The 16063-nt window shown below is 37.6% G+C and overlaps 2 protein-coding genes and 1 long non-coding RNA gene across 4 annotated transcripts; all 3 read right to left on the reverse strand.

The window, feature by feature from the left end:
- Window positions 1-213: 213 nt before the first annotated feature.
- On the reverse strand, window positions 214-1132 carry LOC118050204 (uncharacterized). The gene is made up of 3 exons (XR_004687816.2): window positions 1075-1132; window positions 338-431; window positions 214-259 (listed from the first exon to the last, which is right to left on the reverse strand). It is a non-coding gene; the product is annotated as an uncharacterized lncRNA (long non-coding RNA).
- An 834-nt stretch (window positions 1133-1966) lies between these two features.
- LOC118050156 (uncharacterized) lies at window positions 1967-5095 on the reverse strand. 2 transcript variants are annotated; one of them, XM_035060400.2, is made up of 7 exons: window positions 4807-5095; window positions 4675-4736; window positions 4464-4551; window positions 4320-4381; window positions 4019-4115; window positions 3326-3805; window positions 1967-2878 (listed from the first exon to the last, which is right to left on the reverse strand). In XM_035060400.2, the coding sequence occupies exons 1-7, from the start codon at window positions 4903-4905 to the stop codon at window positions 1967-1969; spliced, it is 1800 nt and encodes a 599-aa protein (XP_034916291.2). In that variant the 5' UTR covers window positions 4906-5095. The 2 variants fall into 2 exon arrangements, with proteins under 2 accessions (XP_034916291.2, XP_073265744.1); XM_073409643.1 differs by lacking the exons at window positions 4019-4115; window positions 4320-4381; window positions 4464-4551; window positions 4675-4736.
- Window positions 5096-8066: 2971 nt separating this feature from the next.
- LOC118050126 (uncharacterized) lies at window positions 8067-15693 on the reverse strand. Its single transcript, XM_035060380.2, has 5 exons — window positions 15450-15693; window positions 12652-15289; window positions 10704-12260; window positions 9518-9773; window positions 8067-9424 (listed from the first exon to the last, which is right to left on the reverse strand). The coding sequence occupies exons 2-5, from the start codon at window positions 15226-15228 to the stop codon at window positions 8847-8849; spliced, it is 4968 nt and encodes a 1655-aa protein (XP_034916271.1). The 5' UTR covers window positions 15229-15289; window positions 15450-15693; the 3' UTR covers window positions 8067-8846.
- Between the last annotated feature and the right edge of the window lie 370 nt (window positions 15694-16063).

Raw genomic sequence — 16063 nt, forward strand, 5'->3', positions numbered from 1 at the left:
CAGTTTATGAATCCTGTTTCTCACTGACTTTTGACTCTCCCCCTCCCATCCTACCAGTCATTTAGGAAGTTAGTTCTTCAAGAGCCAATAAGCAAATGAAACCAAATGACATGGTGATATCTGGTGGAGCTGAATAATAAAGATAACCAAGTGGTGAAAACAGAGTGTTTTTGAAAGAAAATGACAAGACCGAGGAGATCAGAGAAATGTTACCTGGAATGAGGCAAATTCGTGTATGCTTGTTGTCCCATGTTTCCACCTAAGATATAGCAATCGAATATGAGCACCAGATGGGTGTTACTTATCAGTAATCGAAGATACGCACAAGTGAATTTACCATAAGGCATGGCTGATGCAAAGGACAGGGAATGCGGAGGCATTGCAGAAGTATGCACTGGGAGAGTACCATGCAAATTTCCCATGGAAGGAAACTACATCAAAAAGAGTGTATTTTTAGAAATTTTCACAAGAGGCTTATGCTTTCATTACAAATTTGAGCTCAGGAGAAACAAAAAAGGCTCTGTAACAGCTGTGAGCAAGAACAAAAACATTGCTGGCGGTAGAAATGCTTTCTAACCTTGCAAAAGACCTTGATGTTGATGATAAAACACATCCAGGTTCATAGCGCGGCTACAAATATTATTCTATGCAAATTGCTTCTTGTATATGTTATAAGTATTGGTGAATTCATCATGATCGAACAAGGAGAAGTAATATTAGGATATACAACTTCATTGTTTGACTCACGACTTGTGAAATTTAATTGCGTTTCCGTTAGCTTCTTGAACCATATTTTTCAATCTGCAAGCTTGTTTTAATGCTAATCAAAGAAAAAATCGACCCCATTACTTGCCCATGGTGTGAGTTAGATACACATCGAAAGTGTACAAAGACACATAATATGTCCAAGTCATGGAGATTGGAGAAGAACTTATACAGGCCTATATAACCGCAGTTTGATCTTATAAAGGTATGCAAGATAGCAAGAGCTAAATATAAACATAGCAGAAAAGAGAAAGGGTAGGATAAGAAACGGTAAAGCATGATAAATATCAGTTTGAGTGTTGTACGTACTGGTAGGGGTTGTACCGAAGTGGTGTCACCGTTAAGATCAAATGGGTTTGTTGATTTTTGCTATGTTGGGAAATGCTGGCACAGGCTTTAAGAGAACCCAATAAAGGTCATCAGCATCTATATGTTCCACTTAGGCAAAATCAAATTCAATACAATTATGATTTGGCGAATAACATACCGTTGCATGAAGATAGTACTGCTTGTTGAATCTCATGCCATAAGGTGGACAAATTTGACAACCTGGTATTGGGTCTGGAGCTGGTGAATAAGTTCCAGTAAAAAGGTCCTGCAGAAAATTTAATACATGCCATTAGAAGAATTTGAGAAACAGGACATACTGACACCATGCAAGGCAAGGCAATCACCGCTGGAAGTTCCTTTCTTCCACTAGATTTTGTTTCTGATGGAAGAGGCTGGATTGAGCTTTGGAATTGGATTCTTGGGCTGGTTTTGAGACATCTTGAGAAAGGTATTCACCAAGGAAATCTGGAGATCCCTGAGAAATATGAACATTTGTTGAAGTCCACAGCTGAAAATTTGAAGAATAAGCAAAAAAGTAAAAATAAATATACTTGACATTACCATTAACAAACTTAAAAACAATAAAATGAATAGAGAAAAAATAAAACACGACAACCATTTTAATTGCACTCGTATTAATTATCAACTATCTGAGCCAAATTTTGGAGTCGTTATTTCATTGAACCATGGATATGGAAAATGATCATCAGAGGTTAGCCTGTGGGGACAAAGGTGCAGTTGCAGTTCACATATTTGAGACAGAAGCTCATCAGTGGATACTCCAGAACAGTTTTATATCTTTTGAATACATTTTTAAAAAAAAAAAAAAAAAAAACAGGAAGAAGATGAAAAAGGAAAAAAACTTTGGAACTCAGGAATAACATGGCTCTAGATGTTCCTCAAACTCCTGAAACTCAAGATCAAGTCCAAAACTAACCTGATCATTTACCACTCCAGCTGGTGTATTAGTAGTCTGTTGTCCAGTAGAGCTTCTATCAGCAGGCTGTTGCTGCTGCATGGTGGATATCTGTTGCCCGTCAAGAACCTCGAAAGTTGAGTCACCACTGTTATCAAGTGCAGCTTGTGGAGGAACTCCATTAGAAGGTTGTGCTGGCAAAGAATTATTTGAAGGTATTGTGGATGCATCAAAAGCATCAACTAGTGTTAATATCTCCTCAACACGCACAGCTGGGCTAATCCCAGATGCAGTTGATGTCTGCATCACAGGTGCAGCTGGTGAAATACTTCCCACAGGCATGGTGCCTCCAGACATAGCTGAAGAAGCACCAGCGCTCCAGGGCAGTGTTGACATCTGCTCCACAGGTACAGTTTGTGAAACACTTGCAGCAGGCATGTTCCCTCCAGATGCAATTGCAGAAGCAACAGCACTACTTTGTAATGTTAACATCTGCCCCAAAGGCCCAGCTGCTGAAGCACCACTACTCATGATTATATTTTCTCCAGATGCAGCTGATGATGGATTATCATTAGTTGGTATTTCAGAAGTATTGTCAGAAGGAATAACTGGGGGAACTAACTCCATCAGTAAAAATTCCAAAGTATTTTGTTTTGGGGCTGGAAGCGCGTTCTTCTTTCCAGATGAGTCATGTGAGGACCAGTTGCCACCTTCACTGGACAGAAGATTCTCCTGTGCAGGAGGTGCGGCGGTAGCATCAGAGGACATGGAATTGGAATTTAAATCAACCGAGCTTTCTGAATTGTGACTTTTCTGTTGCACAGGATTCCCATCAGCAGACTCCATGGGGCCAGAAGAAGGGGGCATCTGCAATGAGGAATGCTATGAATTTCGTAGGACTGGAAAGTACATAGTCTGCAAGAACTGACTGTAAATATCAAATGGTGATTTGCTGAAATTACAAAATACAAGTTTGTAAAACTTAAACTTATGCACGAATTTTGATTTATAATTCTTTCTAGAGCATGTGGAATTTCATGATCATTTCACCAGCATTATTTGTCTTTGGAAATAAACCTTCGATAGAGAAGGTGAGAGAATCCATATAAGTTAAATGATGACAGTATAACAACAATTGCAACGCTGCATATTTCATCTCAACAAGTTCTGCCAGTGCAGCTTGCATGTTGTATATGCCACCTTACCTTATTCCTCCCAAGAATTGACTGGAATGGTTTAATAAAGATTTTGGTACATAAAGCAAGCATACTCAGCCATTCTATAGTTACCGGATCACTTTAGAAATTAACACACCTGATTGTGCGCAGAACCATCTGCACCCTTCCTGTTCGGTGCTTTAGAATGCTCACCAACCTGTAGAGGTGGAACATTTTTCCCTAGAATATGTTTGAGAGGGCGTACCACAGGGGCATGGGACCCTGACTGATGCATGTCCTTTTGAAAGTCAGATAACTTGTTCCCAAACCTGGATTCTCTGTGAGCAAACGGGTGGACACCAGACTGCCTGCTACTTCGTATTCCATCATCTCGAAACCTGTCATCAACAACCTCAAAGCGAACAGGACTTCTCATAAAACCTCCATATCTTGAATTTTCTTGGGAATAACGAGGACTTCTTCTTTCATCATAATAATATTTTATTGTCTTGTCATCAGCTCTTCCACTAAAACCAGATCTGTCACTCCGCCCATGTCTATCTTCATAGTTTGGACTTCTAGATCCACCAGAATATAAAACAGCCCACCTGTTCTCACCAGAGTCCTCCTTGTCATTCTGCATAATAACAAGAAGAACCTTTAACAAATTACAGTAAATTTAATTGGATCACACTCCAGACTTGCTGCTATTCCCAAGATTCCAGTTCATGTGGTCCAAATTATTCAATTCACTGTTTTTAACATACATTCCGAAAAACATTGACCAAAATTTTGCAAAACAAGAAATTGTTTTTTTCTGTAATCAGTATCTATATTTAGAGAGATTTACCAATCTCAGCCGTGGGAGTTTCTCATGACTTTTCTCACCAGTGTATCTTCTATCCACATAAACATGCTTGATAAAATCTCGAACCTTTTGTTGATTACTAGAAGCAAAAAGTTAAATTATCAGAACACATTACTAAAAAATTCCCCGCTACCAAAAAAAAAAAGAATTCCCTTTTCCAAGCACAGTCACACCCATGAATGTGCAATCTTGTCCTTTCCTTCCACAATAAGGATCACACAATCATGTCACTCGTAAACAAGCCTAGCATTTCTCTTAAACATAAGCATATCGCCATAACCACCTGCTATCAGGAAGCTGATTGCGCTGCGGATTCCATTCCTTCAAAAAAATTTGTCTCGCTCTCTATCAAAAAACAGAGAGAGAAAAATTAGCAAAATTTACTGAGATCGTTAGCTATCAAGTAGTATTCAATTTGATGCACAACCTCATTCCCTCCGGTTTGAAGAGCACTAACTTCTTCCGCGTTAAATTTCGCCATCGAAATTGATTTAACTCTATGAGTAAATTCCCGACTAGAAAAATTAATCAAAATTAATTCATATCTCATACTTAAATAACACAAAATTCAATACATTAAAAATTAAGAAAAAGATTTTTTTTTTTTTAAAAAAAAAGCAAAATCAAAATATACTTACTGAATTCCACTACAATTTTTGCAAACAAAGGTGAAGAAAGTTGTGCAGACATATTGTGGTCCCTAAAAAAAAGAAAAAACAAACAAATAAATAAATAAAAAGACGATTTCAATTAGAGAGGAGGGAAATTACCAAGCTATTGCAATTAACGCAACGAATATTCTCAGGGATTTTAAGAAGACCGCGAATTATCTTCCCAACTCTCTCCTCTTCTTTGTTTTTCTTCGTCATTTTCTTTTTATGATCGTAAAACGGCACTGGATGATTAAGCAAGAAGGGATGATTGATTGAAACCGCAGCGTCGCAAGAATGTGAGAGAATTTGAAGAAGAGAAACCCTAGAAATGGAAATTGGTGATGGGAAAACATAAGAGAAAATTAGTGGAGGGAAATTAGTGGAGGGAAAATAGCCGAGAGAGACGCTTTGGTCGCTGGTTTCTATGGCCGTTGAGAGTTTTTGCGGATTTAAATTTAAAATTCGTGGGTTTGGTCTTAATGGGCCAGATAGGGATGGGAATTAGGTCCGATATAGCGAATAACAGTCTTGGCCCACAACACGTGTATATGTAATTAAATGCAATTTTATGGTTATTTTCTTTCTTTCTCTCTCTCTGTTCACGAGTCGCAATTTCGTTTAATCTGTATTTTTTTGTCATAAGATTTTTAAATGTTATCCAAGATAGAGAAATATTTCAGAAATTATTTTATTTTTAACCAAAATAAATAATTTTTTAAAAAACGAGGTCGTTTTAGTTGTAAAAATGGTTTTTTTGTAATATTTAATTAAACGTGGAGGAGTTTTCTCCAAATATTCCAATATAGTAGAAAATATTTTTATGCCCATTTCAAGATATCTGAAATTCTCATAATCCACCCTTTTATTGTGTATAAAAATGTTGCAGATGAAATCATAGAAAGCTGGGCCCACCACGCTAACAGCCGTCTTTGGAGTTTGGACAACCACCAGGTCTCCTAACACTATAACCCTCATCTTTCTTTTATTCATTTTTTTTCTTTTCAATCCTATTTTGCTATTGTTTTGTTGTTTTAGCTGGGTTGTTATTAAATTCTATCTGATTCATTAAATCAACTTGGTTATTTAATTAATCCGATCATATCCAGATGATCACTAGATTCACTAGTAATCCAATTAACCTGGATAAAATCTAATCGAGTAGGTCCAATAAATTTCTTAAAAAAGTAAAATAATATTATTTTACATAAAATGATTAACCCAATTATACAATAACTTTGATAATAACCAAAGTCTGGTCTTGAATAAGTTCTGACAACTATGTTGTGTGTTATTTTTTCAATTCTAGTTCATAATTAATTATATTAAATATAATATCAGTAAAGTACATAACTCAATTTATAGGTTTGATGTGCTAGCTCAAGTTATCTGATTTTTAGATTTGATGAATTTACACACTCACAGAATATGTTTTTTTTTATCCTTTAATTGTTTTTAATAATTTTTTTATTTCATCCTTTAATATTGAATTGGTTAAAAAATAAATTGCATAATTTATTTTTGTTTGCTTTTTATAAAATTATTATTGTTTCAAATATGTTTATTTTCATGTCGTTGTTCGATTTTATGAGCTTCTATTTTTGTCATAAAATAAAATAAAAATGATTTTGGAAAAAAATTATTAAACCCAATAGATCCATGACCCGGGTTACAAGGGGACTATGATTGAACCAATATGTCATTGTTTCAATATTTTTTAAAAAATTATTGTATTGAATGAATTTTTAAAAAAAAAACTAAGTCATGTTTTTTTACTTATCATCAAAGTTACATTTGAACCTATAAAATCAATTTCATTTAAGTCAGGCTAGCTCTCACAAAGTTTAATTGAAAACTCGAGTTAGATTGGGAGCTAAATTGAAAGGTTTCAAAATTAACCCGCTTCATCGCTTCATTAGCTTTGATAACAATAAAAAAAATCTTTGTACTTTTAACATTTATTTTTATATTTTAAAAAAATAATAATAATTAATCCAATCCACTATAGAACATGAGTCCATTAACTAGTTTTTTTTTATTATTAACATGGGTGTCCGATTAGCTTGCGCATACCTCAACTAATCGCAACGGACCCTGAAGTCAACGACTATGTAAGCCTCTGATGACCTTGAGATTTGTGAAACTTAAACTGGTGACACCTAAAAAGCAAACATAAAATCTAATCAGTTGAATTGCACTTTCAGGATTAACTAGTTTTTATTCTATGGGATATTGGGAGTGCATTGAAACATCTTGATATGCTACAAATAATCTCCAAAGCTACCACAACACTTTTAGTTACACTTTAAATTCAATTTTCCTTGAGTAAAAACTAGCAATAACAGCAAATTGGATCAAAATAACCATCCCAATTTCCGGTTTTTGTGTTTGCTTTATTTAAATGAAAGTCTGGCTGAGGTTAGTGGTTGAAGGCAATAAGATTCGACTTACTAACCAGCCTAATGTCCATCAGAGAAGCAAGATGGAAACAGAAATAAAAGCAGGAAAGTAGTCTCATTAGCGATTCACGTCAAGCATATGCGGCATGTACTGTCCTTAATGGCAATGAACTTGTCAAACATGGGATCAAACACAGTCAACAACATAGAACAGAGATTATTGATCCAATCAGACTTACAGCAGGCATACAAAATCCTCATTGATGTTCGTGGAAGAAGTACAAAAGTTTCAAATCAAAATTATCCTGATCCGAGCATCAAGCGACCATAGAATGGGACGGATCACAACGACTTTCCACAAAACTAATGGAAAAAAAAACCCTTGGAGGCGTGAGGAGGCGGTCCTTGCCAGACAGCCTCGTGCCAACCTTGAATCACAAAACGCACTCTTCCCCTTTATCAGAGAAACAATAGCAAAGTCTGGAGTCTGGAATTGCTTAACTTCACAATTTACAAATCGCAACTACAACAACAACAATCGCAACTACAACAACAACAATCAAAGAATATTGCATGGTGAAGACAGAACTTTGAATATGTGAAAGCAGCAAGTGACCGAGCTGACAGGCATTACTATACCCCCACCCACGACGAATCACCATATCCTCAGAAAAACATTTCAATTGCAGAACATTTCTATATCACCATCAGATGTCGCAACCACACTACCGAAAGGAAACTCGCAATCATGACTCCACCAACAAAACACTCTTGTCCATCACATTATAAAATATCAAAGTGCACTTGAAACAAGTCTATGACACTGTTAAGTTTAGCAGTTCAAACACTTATTTACAACACATTTTCTGTCAGCTATATTTTTAGATTTCTCTGTTGGGTTTCAGGCCATATACAAAATAGTTATTTGATTTGGTTTCTTTCCCATGAAAAGACGCACATGACTAGAGGAGAGTGACCACCGAAGTGAAGAGCCCATGAACTTCTACGTGTTTATTTATTGCTTAAATAAAAAAATATTAACAAGAACATGAAAGGCCACAAACTTTCCAACTCTCTCTGTTACTCAAGGAATCTAACTAAATATTGACAAGGATTTGAAACAATGATCCAGAAATAAATTATACACCTCTAATGAATCTCTATCAAAGATTATAAGAAATTACTTACAGAATTTTTCCTCCTCTACTTTCATGGATAACGCATTCTGTTGATACATATCAATCTAGTGAATGCTCCAACATTGAATCAGATAGGAGCTTGTAAGTCGAATCCAGGGGTGTCGTATTATTTCGGCCAACTGCTACTTTGTTATCATGGTTAAGGAAAAAAAACAAAAAGAAAAGGAAACAAAAATCTGTACAAAGATCCACAGCCAAAACTCCACACACCCCTTTACCAGCAGGATCTGTGCAGGTAAACCAGCTACCAGGAATAAAAAAAAGAGTGGGTATAAGACCTGGAAAGTCGCTAACCAAAACTGCCAGATTGATGAAAGGTTAATGCGGCAGAGGCAAACACAAAAAAAAAAAACCTTTCTCCCCTCTAAATGTCACAGCACTCCTGTTAGAAACCCACGGGAGAGGCTAATGACAAAAAGTCACTGCCACTGAAAAGAAACACCAGACTGTTCCAGCAAAAACAATGTGAAGTCTATAACTGAATTCTTTGGATTCAGAGGATGCAGACTGCAAGCTGAAGGGGCTGGCAAATTCGTATCATCTCATATGTGGTTTTTTCATTCTACCCATCACCATGTAAGTCCTCAGAAGAAGCTTTTATCGCCTCAGCATTCATTAGAGCAACCACAGCCTTGTGAATTGCAAGATCTGCCCTGTAAAGCAATCTTTGTGCCCTTTCTCTCTTGATATTAGCCATATTGAGTGCATGCTTAGCTGCACCAGAAGCATCACGCAACCTGAATTCATCAAGATCTGAACCATTTAACTGTTCAAGGCCATGTCTCACATTAAAATCTATCTGGTGATGCTGCTGACTAGGCCAGTCAGAGAAACTTGCATTCCACCGATGAAATCCATGTCCCTGATCCATCATTCTCTGGTTATATAAAGCAGCCATCTGAGTACCATAGGGAGACACACAGGTCCCAAGTTTCTTTGACTTGGTCCTGCGAAGTTTCTGGAGATGATTTCTATCATACCTATCACCTGTCATTGAGAAATATCCAGGGGCACAAGCATCTTGTGGTGAGAAGAACCTGGGTGATATCCGAGGCAATGGGGAATCATCAAAAGATTCATTCTTATGTACTGGATATATAGTCTTTTCATCTCCAGAAGCAAAGCCATTTATTCTTCTTCCTAGGAAAACAAATATAATATGATTAAGGTGAAAGTTGAGAAGCACATTAAGGAACGGAAATGGAGAAAATATCAATGCGTAAAAAAAGTTACCATAAGGATGAAAGCCATCATGATCTCCTGCAAAAGCATTGCTTTTTCCAGCAACTGAAAATTTCCTGTGTGACCTTTGTTTTGATCCCTTGTTAGGCACTTCCAAACCCCGAGGTTTCAAACAGAAAGCATACATGGGTGGCTTGTCTTCGGGTGCAACCTTCCCATGGCATCCACTGGGGAGGCTTGTGTTGCTTCTTTCCTTTGCTTGCTCCCACTCCCTCAATTGCTGCTGATTCCTTTCCCAGAGTGGTGGCTGCATAAAAAGCATAGTTGCACATCTTGTCATGCCAAAAAATATGTTTAACAGAAAACATACCAGCATATAAATGGCGCATACAAGAACACAGCATATTAAAAGATAAACCAAGTTTGACAAAGTTACATGCTGGACCATAAGATTAGAGAACTGCCTGGTCAAATTGAAGTAAAATGATACATTTTTTATTCCATTAATACAGATGTGAATAGTGGTCATGCAACAGTTGGTCATTGACTAATTCAACAGAAGACTAAACTCTCAGTCCATTTATACAGATGTGAATAGTGGAAACAATAGTTTCCTCTCTGTGCACCATACAGTTTATCTTTCCCTTTGAAACTCTCTCCGGGCTCATTTATCCCAGCTTTTTTTTTTTCTAGACCCTACATCATAGGTATATATGCTGCTTCATCAATATTTAGCTCCTGTACTAAGCTAATATGCAACTTGACTGGGATTATTTAATCAAGACAAATGAGCTGAGATTTTTTACCAGACCATAAATCATAGGTCCATATGCTGCTTCATCAGTATTTAGCTCCTGATCTAAGCTAACATGTAACTTGACTAGGATTATTTATCAAGAAACTTGTCCTTCATCTAATTCTTACTCATCTGTTTCAATGAGTACTTGAACAACCAAACTACAGCTCCAAAGGCTCCTTTAGACCAAACGTGTCTTGTTTCTTCCCTTTTAAATTCTTACAAGCATGACTTTTCTTCATATCTTGGATTTATAAAATATAATGCTTTATTGTTAACAACCTCAAGATCATGATTATTTCATCAGAACCAAATACTTGACCTTCTACCAAGAAAACAGGCAAATCTTCATAACCTCATGCTGAACCAAAAATTATGTCAACCATAGCTCAAACACAAAAAAAAAAAAAACGGAAAAAAACAAGCAATTTCAGAAGGTACCTGGAGGTGACGGATCAGAGGCATTCTCTTCCTCTGCCTCTTATGCTGCCAATATTCATGGATGATTTTGGTGGCTCCTGTGGGCCCAATTCCAGCCATAAGTTTCATTATTTCATCAGATGTAAACTGGTCCCGCTGTTGAGAATATGCAGCCTTCTCAAACATGTCCATCGCCTTCTCAAACATTTCTTCTGAAATCTGCCGTGAACTACTGTTGACTTCTGAAGAACTTCGATTTTTCAGCATCCACTTTTCATCCTCACTATCCATATCATATAGCACCCTTGATGGATTCAAAGCCAACTCAACATCAGTTTCAAGCTGCCGAAAGTACTTAAAACCCCGGAAAAATGGTGCTTCTATTCCATTATCATCATTTTCCTCTATCAGGCAGACCCCAGGAATTGGAATGTTTTTAACTGATGCAGCTCGCATGTTCCGATTGTAGCATTCTTCATGCATCTCTTTAAAAAGAACCCACTGACTCCTATCAGGAAATTCCAATGTCCATTCTTTTCCTCCTTTCCACATCATAGCATGTGTAAACCGATTTGTTGACCCAGTTTGCAGAAACTGATGTGCCTTGTATGAATACTTTGTAGTTCCTGAAAGCTTAATACCAAGCCTCCACTCATTATGATCGAAAAGCTCTAGTACAACCTGCACCCCACATTCTCTCCATCCTTTGTCACCATTTGTAATCAACACATTTGCATCACAAGACAACAACTCTAAGTTTCTTTCAGAAACCCTGGAAATGTCTGAAGTCCTCTTCTCAGTGGCTGTCCTGATTCGTTTATGTGAAAACCCTTTCTGCTGTTGTCCTCTATTCCTCGGGCTGTAGTCAAAACCTCCTAAAGGCAATGCATAAGAAACATGTGTCCGTGGCTTCTTAGGTCCATTACCAAAATTGTTTTGAAGAAAGTCAGTCCTTCCATCAGACCACCCAAAAGATGCAGAACTACTTCTATTTCGATACCAGGTACTTCTGCGAGCAGTAGGGTTTGGGCTGGGAATAATGCCACCATTCATATTCAATGACAGATCAGAGGACCGTTGAACACTGTGTAATTCCTTATTAACATGCTGGTTCAAATTAACTGATGGAATTTCAACCGTAATACCCTTCAGAAGAGTACGAGAACCAGGATCAGTCTCATCAACTGTTTGTGACTCTGGTTTAGCATGAGATATGCATCCATCAAAGTCAGCACCCATCGACAAAGCTTTAAAATCATTACCAGGAGTACCATCTAAATATTCTTTGGAGCAGTCCTCTACACTAGAACAGCTGTCAGCCAGCAAACCATTGGATTTTTCTGGATGCTCTATGGAATCGTGATCCAGAAAGTTAATATGCGTCATACTATGTTCCATAAGCATCTTCAGATGCAAACCCAAAAAGAAAGTAGGAGCGGCAGTAAAAGAAAGCGCAAATGAAGGTAAATATCTGTGATTTTTATCAGACTTAGAAGAAGACAGATTAGCATTAACACAAGTAGATTCTCTGGAGAACCCCACGAGACCGATGCTCTGTCTAGACCTCCTATGCGAGACCTGTTTAACAGTAAATATCATAGCAATTAATAACAATTCTGAAAGAAAGAAAAAAAAAACACCATGCAGCCATTCAGAATTGCAGTGCAAAGGATTGCACAGCTGTCCCAAACAAGGGTAACTATGCTGCAGCTATTGGTCTCATCAGATTAATGATTACAATAATCAAAACAAAAATGAACATAAAATAATGTAACAGGACAAAAAAAAGCCACACAATGTGTACATTAAGAAATGGGAAAAAAGCAGGCACATATGTAGAGAATAACAGAAAACACGGAGGGAAAAACATCACGAAAAGGAATTTATTTTCCAGGGAAAAATCTGGAAGCAAAAGTAAAAGCAGCAAGTCATCTTCAAAAGCATATTTAACTATATAAGGTTAAAGTACCTTATTTAAGGTGGCATCACTGCAGGCCCAAGGACTAAGGAGCTGATTCATTCCACATTGCAAGGCCTTCACATTATCATAAGTGCATTCAGACAGAGGTAATTGCCTAGAAAGCAAGCAATGCTTTTTGAGCTTATGGTCCAGGTATACCCACTTTGAATTCTCTACTTCAGAGAAGTTGTAGAATGCAAAGGCAAGCTGCTTTCTGAAATCTTGAATGCAAGAGAATTTGAACCTGATTGAAGTTATTGGCAACTGGAAGTCAGCACATTTCCCCTGCTGCTCATTAGGTTGATAGAATATTGACAAGACCAGGAAAACAAAAGCTACAGCCTCTTTCAAGCAACCTTCAAACAGGAGAAACCTCAATCCAACCCCATTATCGACAAAAAGCATCTCTAAATGAATCCTTGGCCATGTAGTCATAAGCATACCATACTCGAGCAGTGCCATAGCATGGATCAACCAAACAATTTCTGAGCCAAATGAGTAGTGACGTGGGACAGAAGGCAATAGGAAGCTTAACTTGAACCTGAACCATCTTGGTTCTATGGCAGAAATATTTAATCTCAACAATCCTGCTTTATTAGTTGACCATAAAGGATCAAAAGCATCCAACCTATCCAAATCCTCATCAGGATTCAATCTTTCAAGAGAAGTATCATGCTCTTCCAAAGCCTCAGAATTGACAGTATGACGCACCAGAGATCTAATAGATTCTGCTACACTAGCAGAAATACGAACACCCTTGGACTCATGACACAACAAATTGCTTGTCTCGCGGAACCGCTTCCTGTAATAAACAATAGGGAGCTTACTACCTTTGGGGTAAACAGGCTTCTCCATCACAGGCAAACCACTCCTTCCATCAGTGGCGACACTCTCTGATGAAGCAGAATTACTACATAACCTGCCTCTATCCCTGTTTAGGGAAGACAGTGGTGTCCTAGTAGAAGATAGATAAGAAGTTTTCTGTTTCTTCAAGGCACAAAGAGGAGAAGATTTGACTCTATGAGTAGATCGAGCCAACCACGAGATGATAGGCTCTGAGTCCATATAAGCCCCTTCATAGCTATCATCCTCTGTCATCAGGTCCCTCTTTTCTTTTCTAGACATCAGTTTTTCCTTTCCCCCATTGGAGCACTTGTTTATTGTCACTGACCTTTTCCTTCTAGTCTTAGCTGGAACTTCACAAGGGAGCAGCAAGAGTTTAAATCTTTCATTTTGGAGATTAATCCATTCCTCATCCCGGTCATCATATTTTACATGATGAAGCTTCCTATCTTTGTCATAGTCACCAACAAGACCACGATACCAACTCTGGTCCAAAGGCCAAAAGACCTTTATTCTCCGGTTGAGAACCCAATGTGCATCCAAGTCCCCAGAGAAAATTTCATAATAATGGCGCCGTTTTCTCGTGTTACCCTTCTCTTTGTTCTGTTTCCTAGGTCGTAATACTCTACCATCAGTATCAACAGATGAAGATTCAGATCCAGAGACATAGCTAGACTCACAAGCAACAAATTCTTGGAAACCATCTTTAGATTGTGAGGCTGAGGCTTTGCTATTTGAAGAAAAACCCGTGCAGCTTGGATCAAATCGTGATGATAGCATCATTGCTGCATTCTCTTCAAGATTCTCCCCATCCTCATCGTGCAACACATCACTGATCTTTATAGAAGCATCAACTGATGGGTCAGCCTCCTTGGTTCTTTTCTTGTTAGACACCATATCCTTTTTTTTCCTACTCCGCTTCCTCAGTGACTTTTTCAGAGATGAATCCCCATTATTAACAACTAAAGGGCAATTGTCAGACTTCTTCAACAATGAATCTCTTTTTGTAGCAACTGAATGACCATCATGCCCGTCTTCTTCCTTCAAATGCCTACTTGCATCCAATTCACCATTTCTATTTTCTTTCAAATCATCAGAACCTTTCTTCTGTTTAGCCTTTGAATGCTCAACCTGCTTACCTTTACCTTCACCAGTTAACTTGCTAGCCTGATCCACATCACCCACTACACTAACCAATATCACCACTGCCTTCGACTCCTGACTGCCATTCTCAGCCCCTTTACCCTCATCTTCACCAGTTAACTTATCAGCCTGGTCAGCATTGCCCACTTCCCTGCCAAACCCTCTTGCCAGCTTGCCCCCTTCACTACCATTGTCCACCTTCCTTCGCCCCACAAAACCCCGTTTTCGCCTAGGAATTTTAACAGCCCCATCTTCCAAGGGTAACGAAGCACCACTAAACCCATTACTATTAGCCAGTCTCTGAATCAACCCAGTCCTCGGGTCCTTCAAACCTGAACTCAAACTCCCATTATACACTTCCTTTAAACTCTTACTGTAACTACTGTTAACATTCTTAAAACTACTAATGCAAACCTCCTTTCTACTCTTCTTGTTTTTATGTCCCTTCTCATCATCACCTATACCACCACCCTTCCGCTTCAAATTATTACTATTTTGATACCATTTTGAATTTTTAGTTTCATAGAGACTCTTGAGATCCAGGGATCTCGACTTCTTAGAAATTCCCACTCCATGAGACTTTCCTACTCTATTTTCCATCAATCCAAACACCAAAAACCAAAACCCCTTATTTTCAAATCCCAATCATGCATTTTCAGATCTGTAAAAAAAACAAAAACCACACCAAATGACCAAAATTACCCTCTAGATTACCAAAATTCAAACATTAGCACACCAAACAAAACAATCAAGGCCTTGTTATCACCAACTAACCCAGAATTGACCAAATAACATCCAAAGGGACAAAATCAAAAACGTACCTGGATTGAAATACTGCGAGAATTCAATTTCTAGAGAGAAATATGAAGATCACATGCATGGAACATGGATCAGTATGTGAATCTATGAATTGCGAATTAAAACCCTAACCGAATTGTTGAATTTAGTCACTAATTTTTCGATAATTTGAGGGATTTGTTTTTTGGTTAACGTGGGAAACAGAGAGGAGCTAGGGTTTCTTTTGGTTTCACGAGAAGAGGGGTTTTGATTCGAAAAATAAAAAGAAAATAAAATTAAAATAGTGACAAGAATAGAAAATATTTCCAGTCCTTTCGATTATGCTACGTGGAATAATTCAAAACGTCAGATACTAAACCCTCAATTATTTATCATCCGTACGATTAATAAATAAAATCGGCGGTGAAGATGAGCTGTTTGACACGTGGAAAGGTAAGATTTTAAATTGGTGAGAGAGGAGCGGTAGTTAAGCGGCTCGGTTTTTGCTAGATTTGTATATTTTCGCAAGATAAAACTAATAGCTTTAATTTACTGTTCCTTTTATTTGTTTGTTAACTATTTTTCGCGTCTTTTATATAAGCTTATTTATTTTTGTATTTTAAAAATAAATAAAAAATTATAATTTTTTTTAAAAATA

Source organism: Populus alba, chromosome 6, assembly GCF_005239225.2.
Source record: "Populus alba chromosome 6, ASM523922v2, whole genome shotgun sequence".
In the NCBI taxonomy this organism is placed as follows: domain Eukaryota; kingdom Viridiplantae; phylum Streptophyta; class Magnoliopsida; order Malpighiales; family Salicaceae; genus Populus; species Populus alba.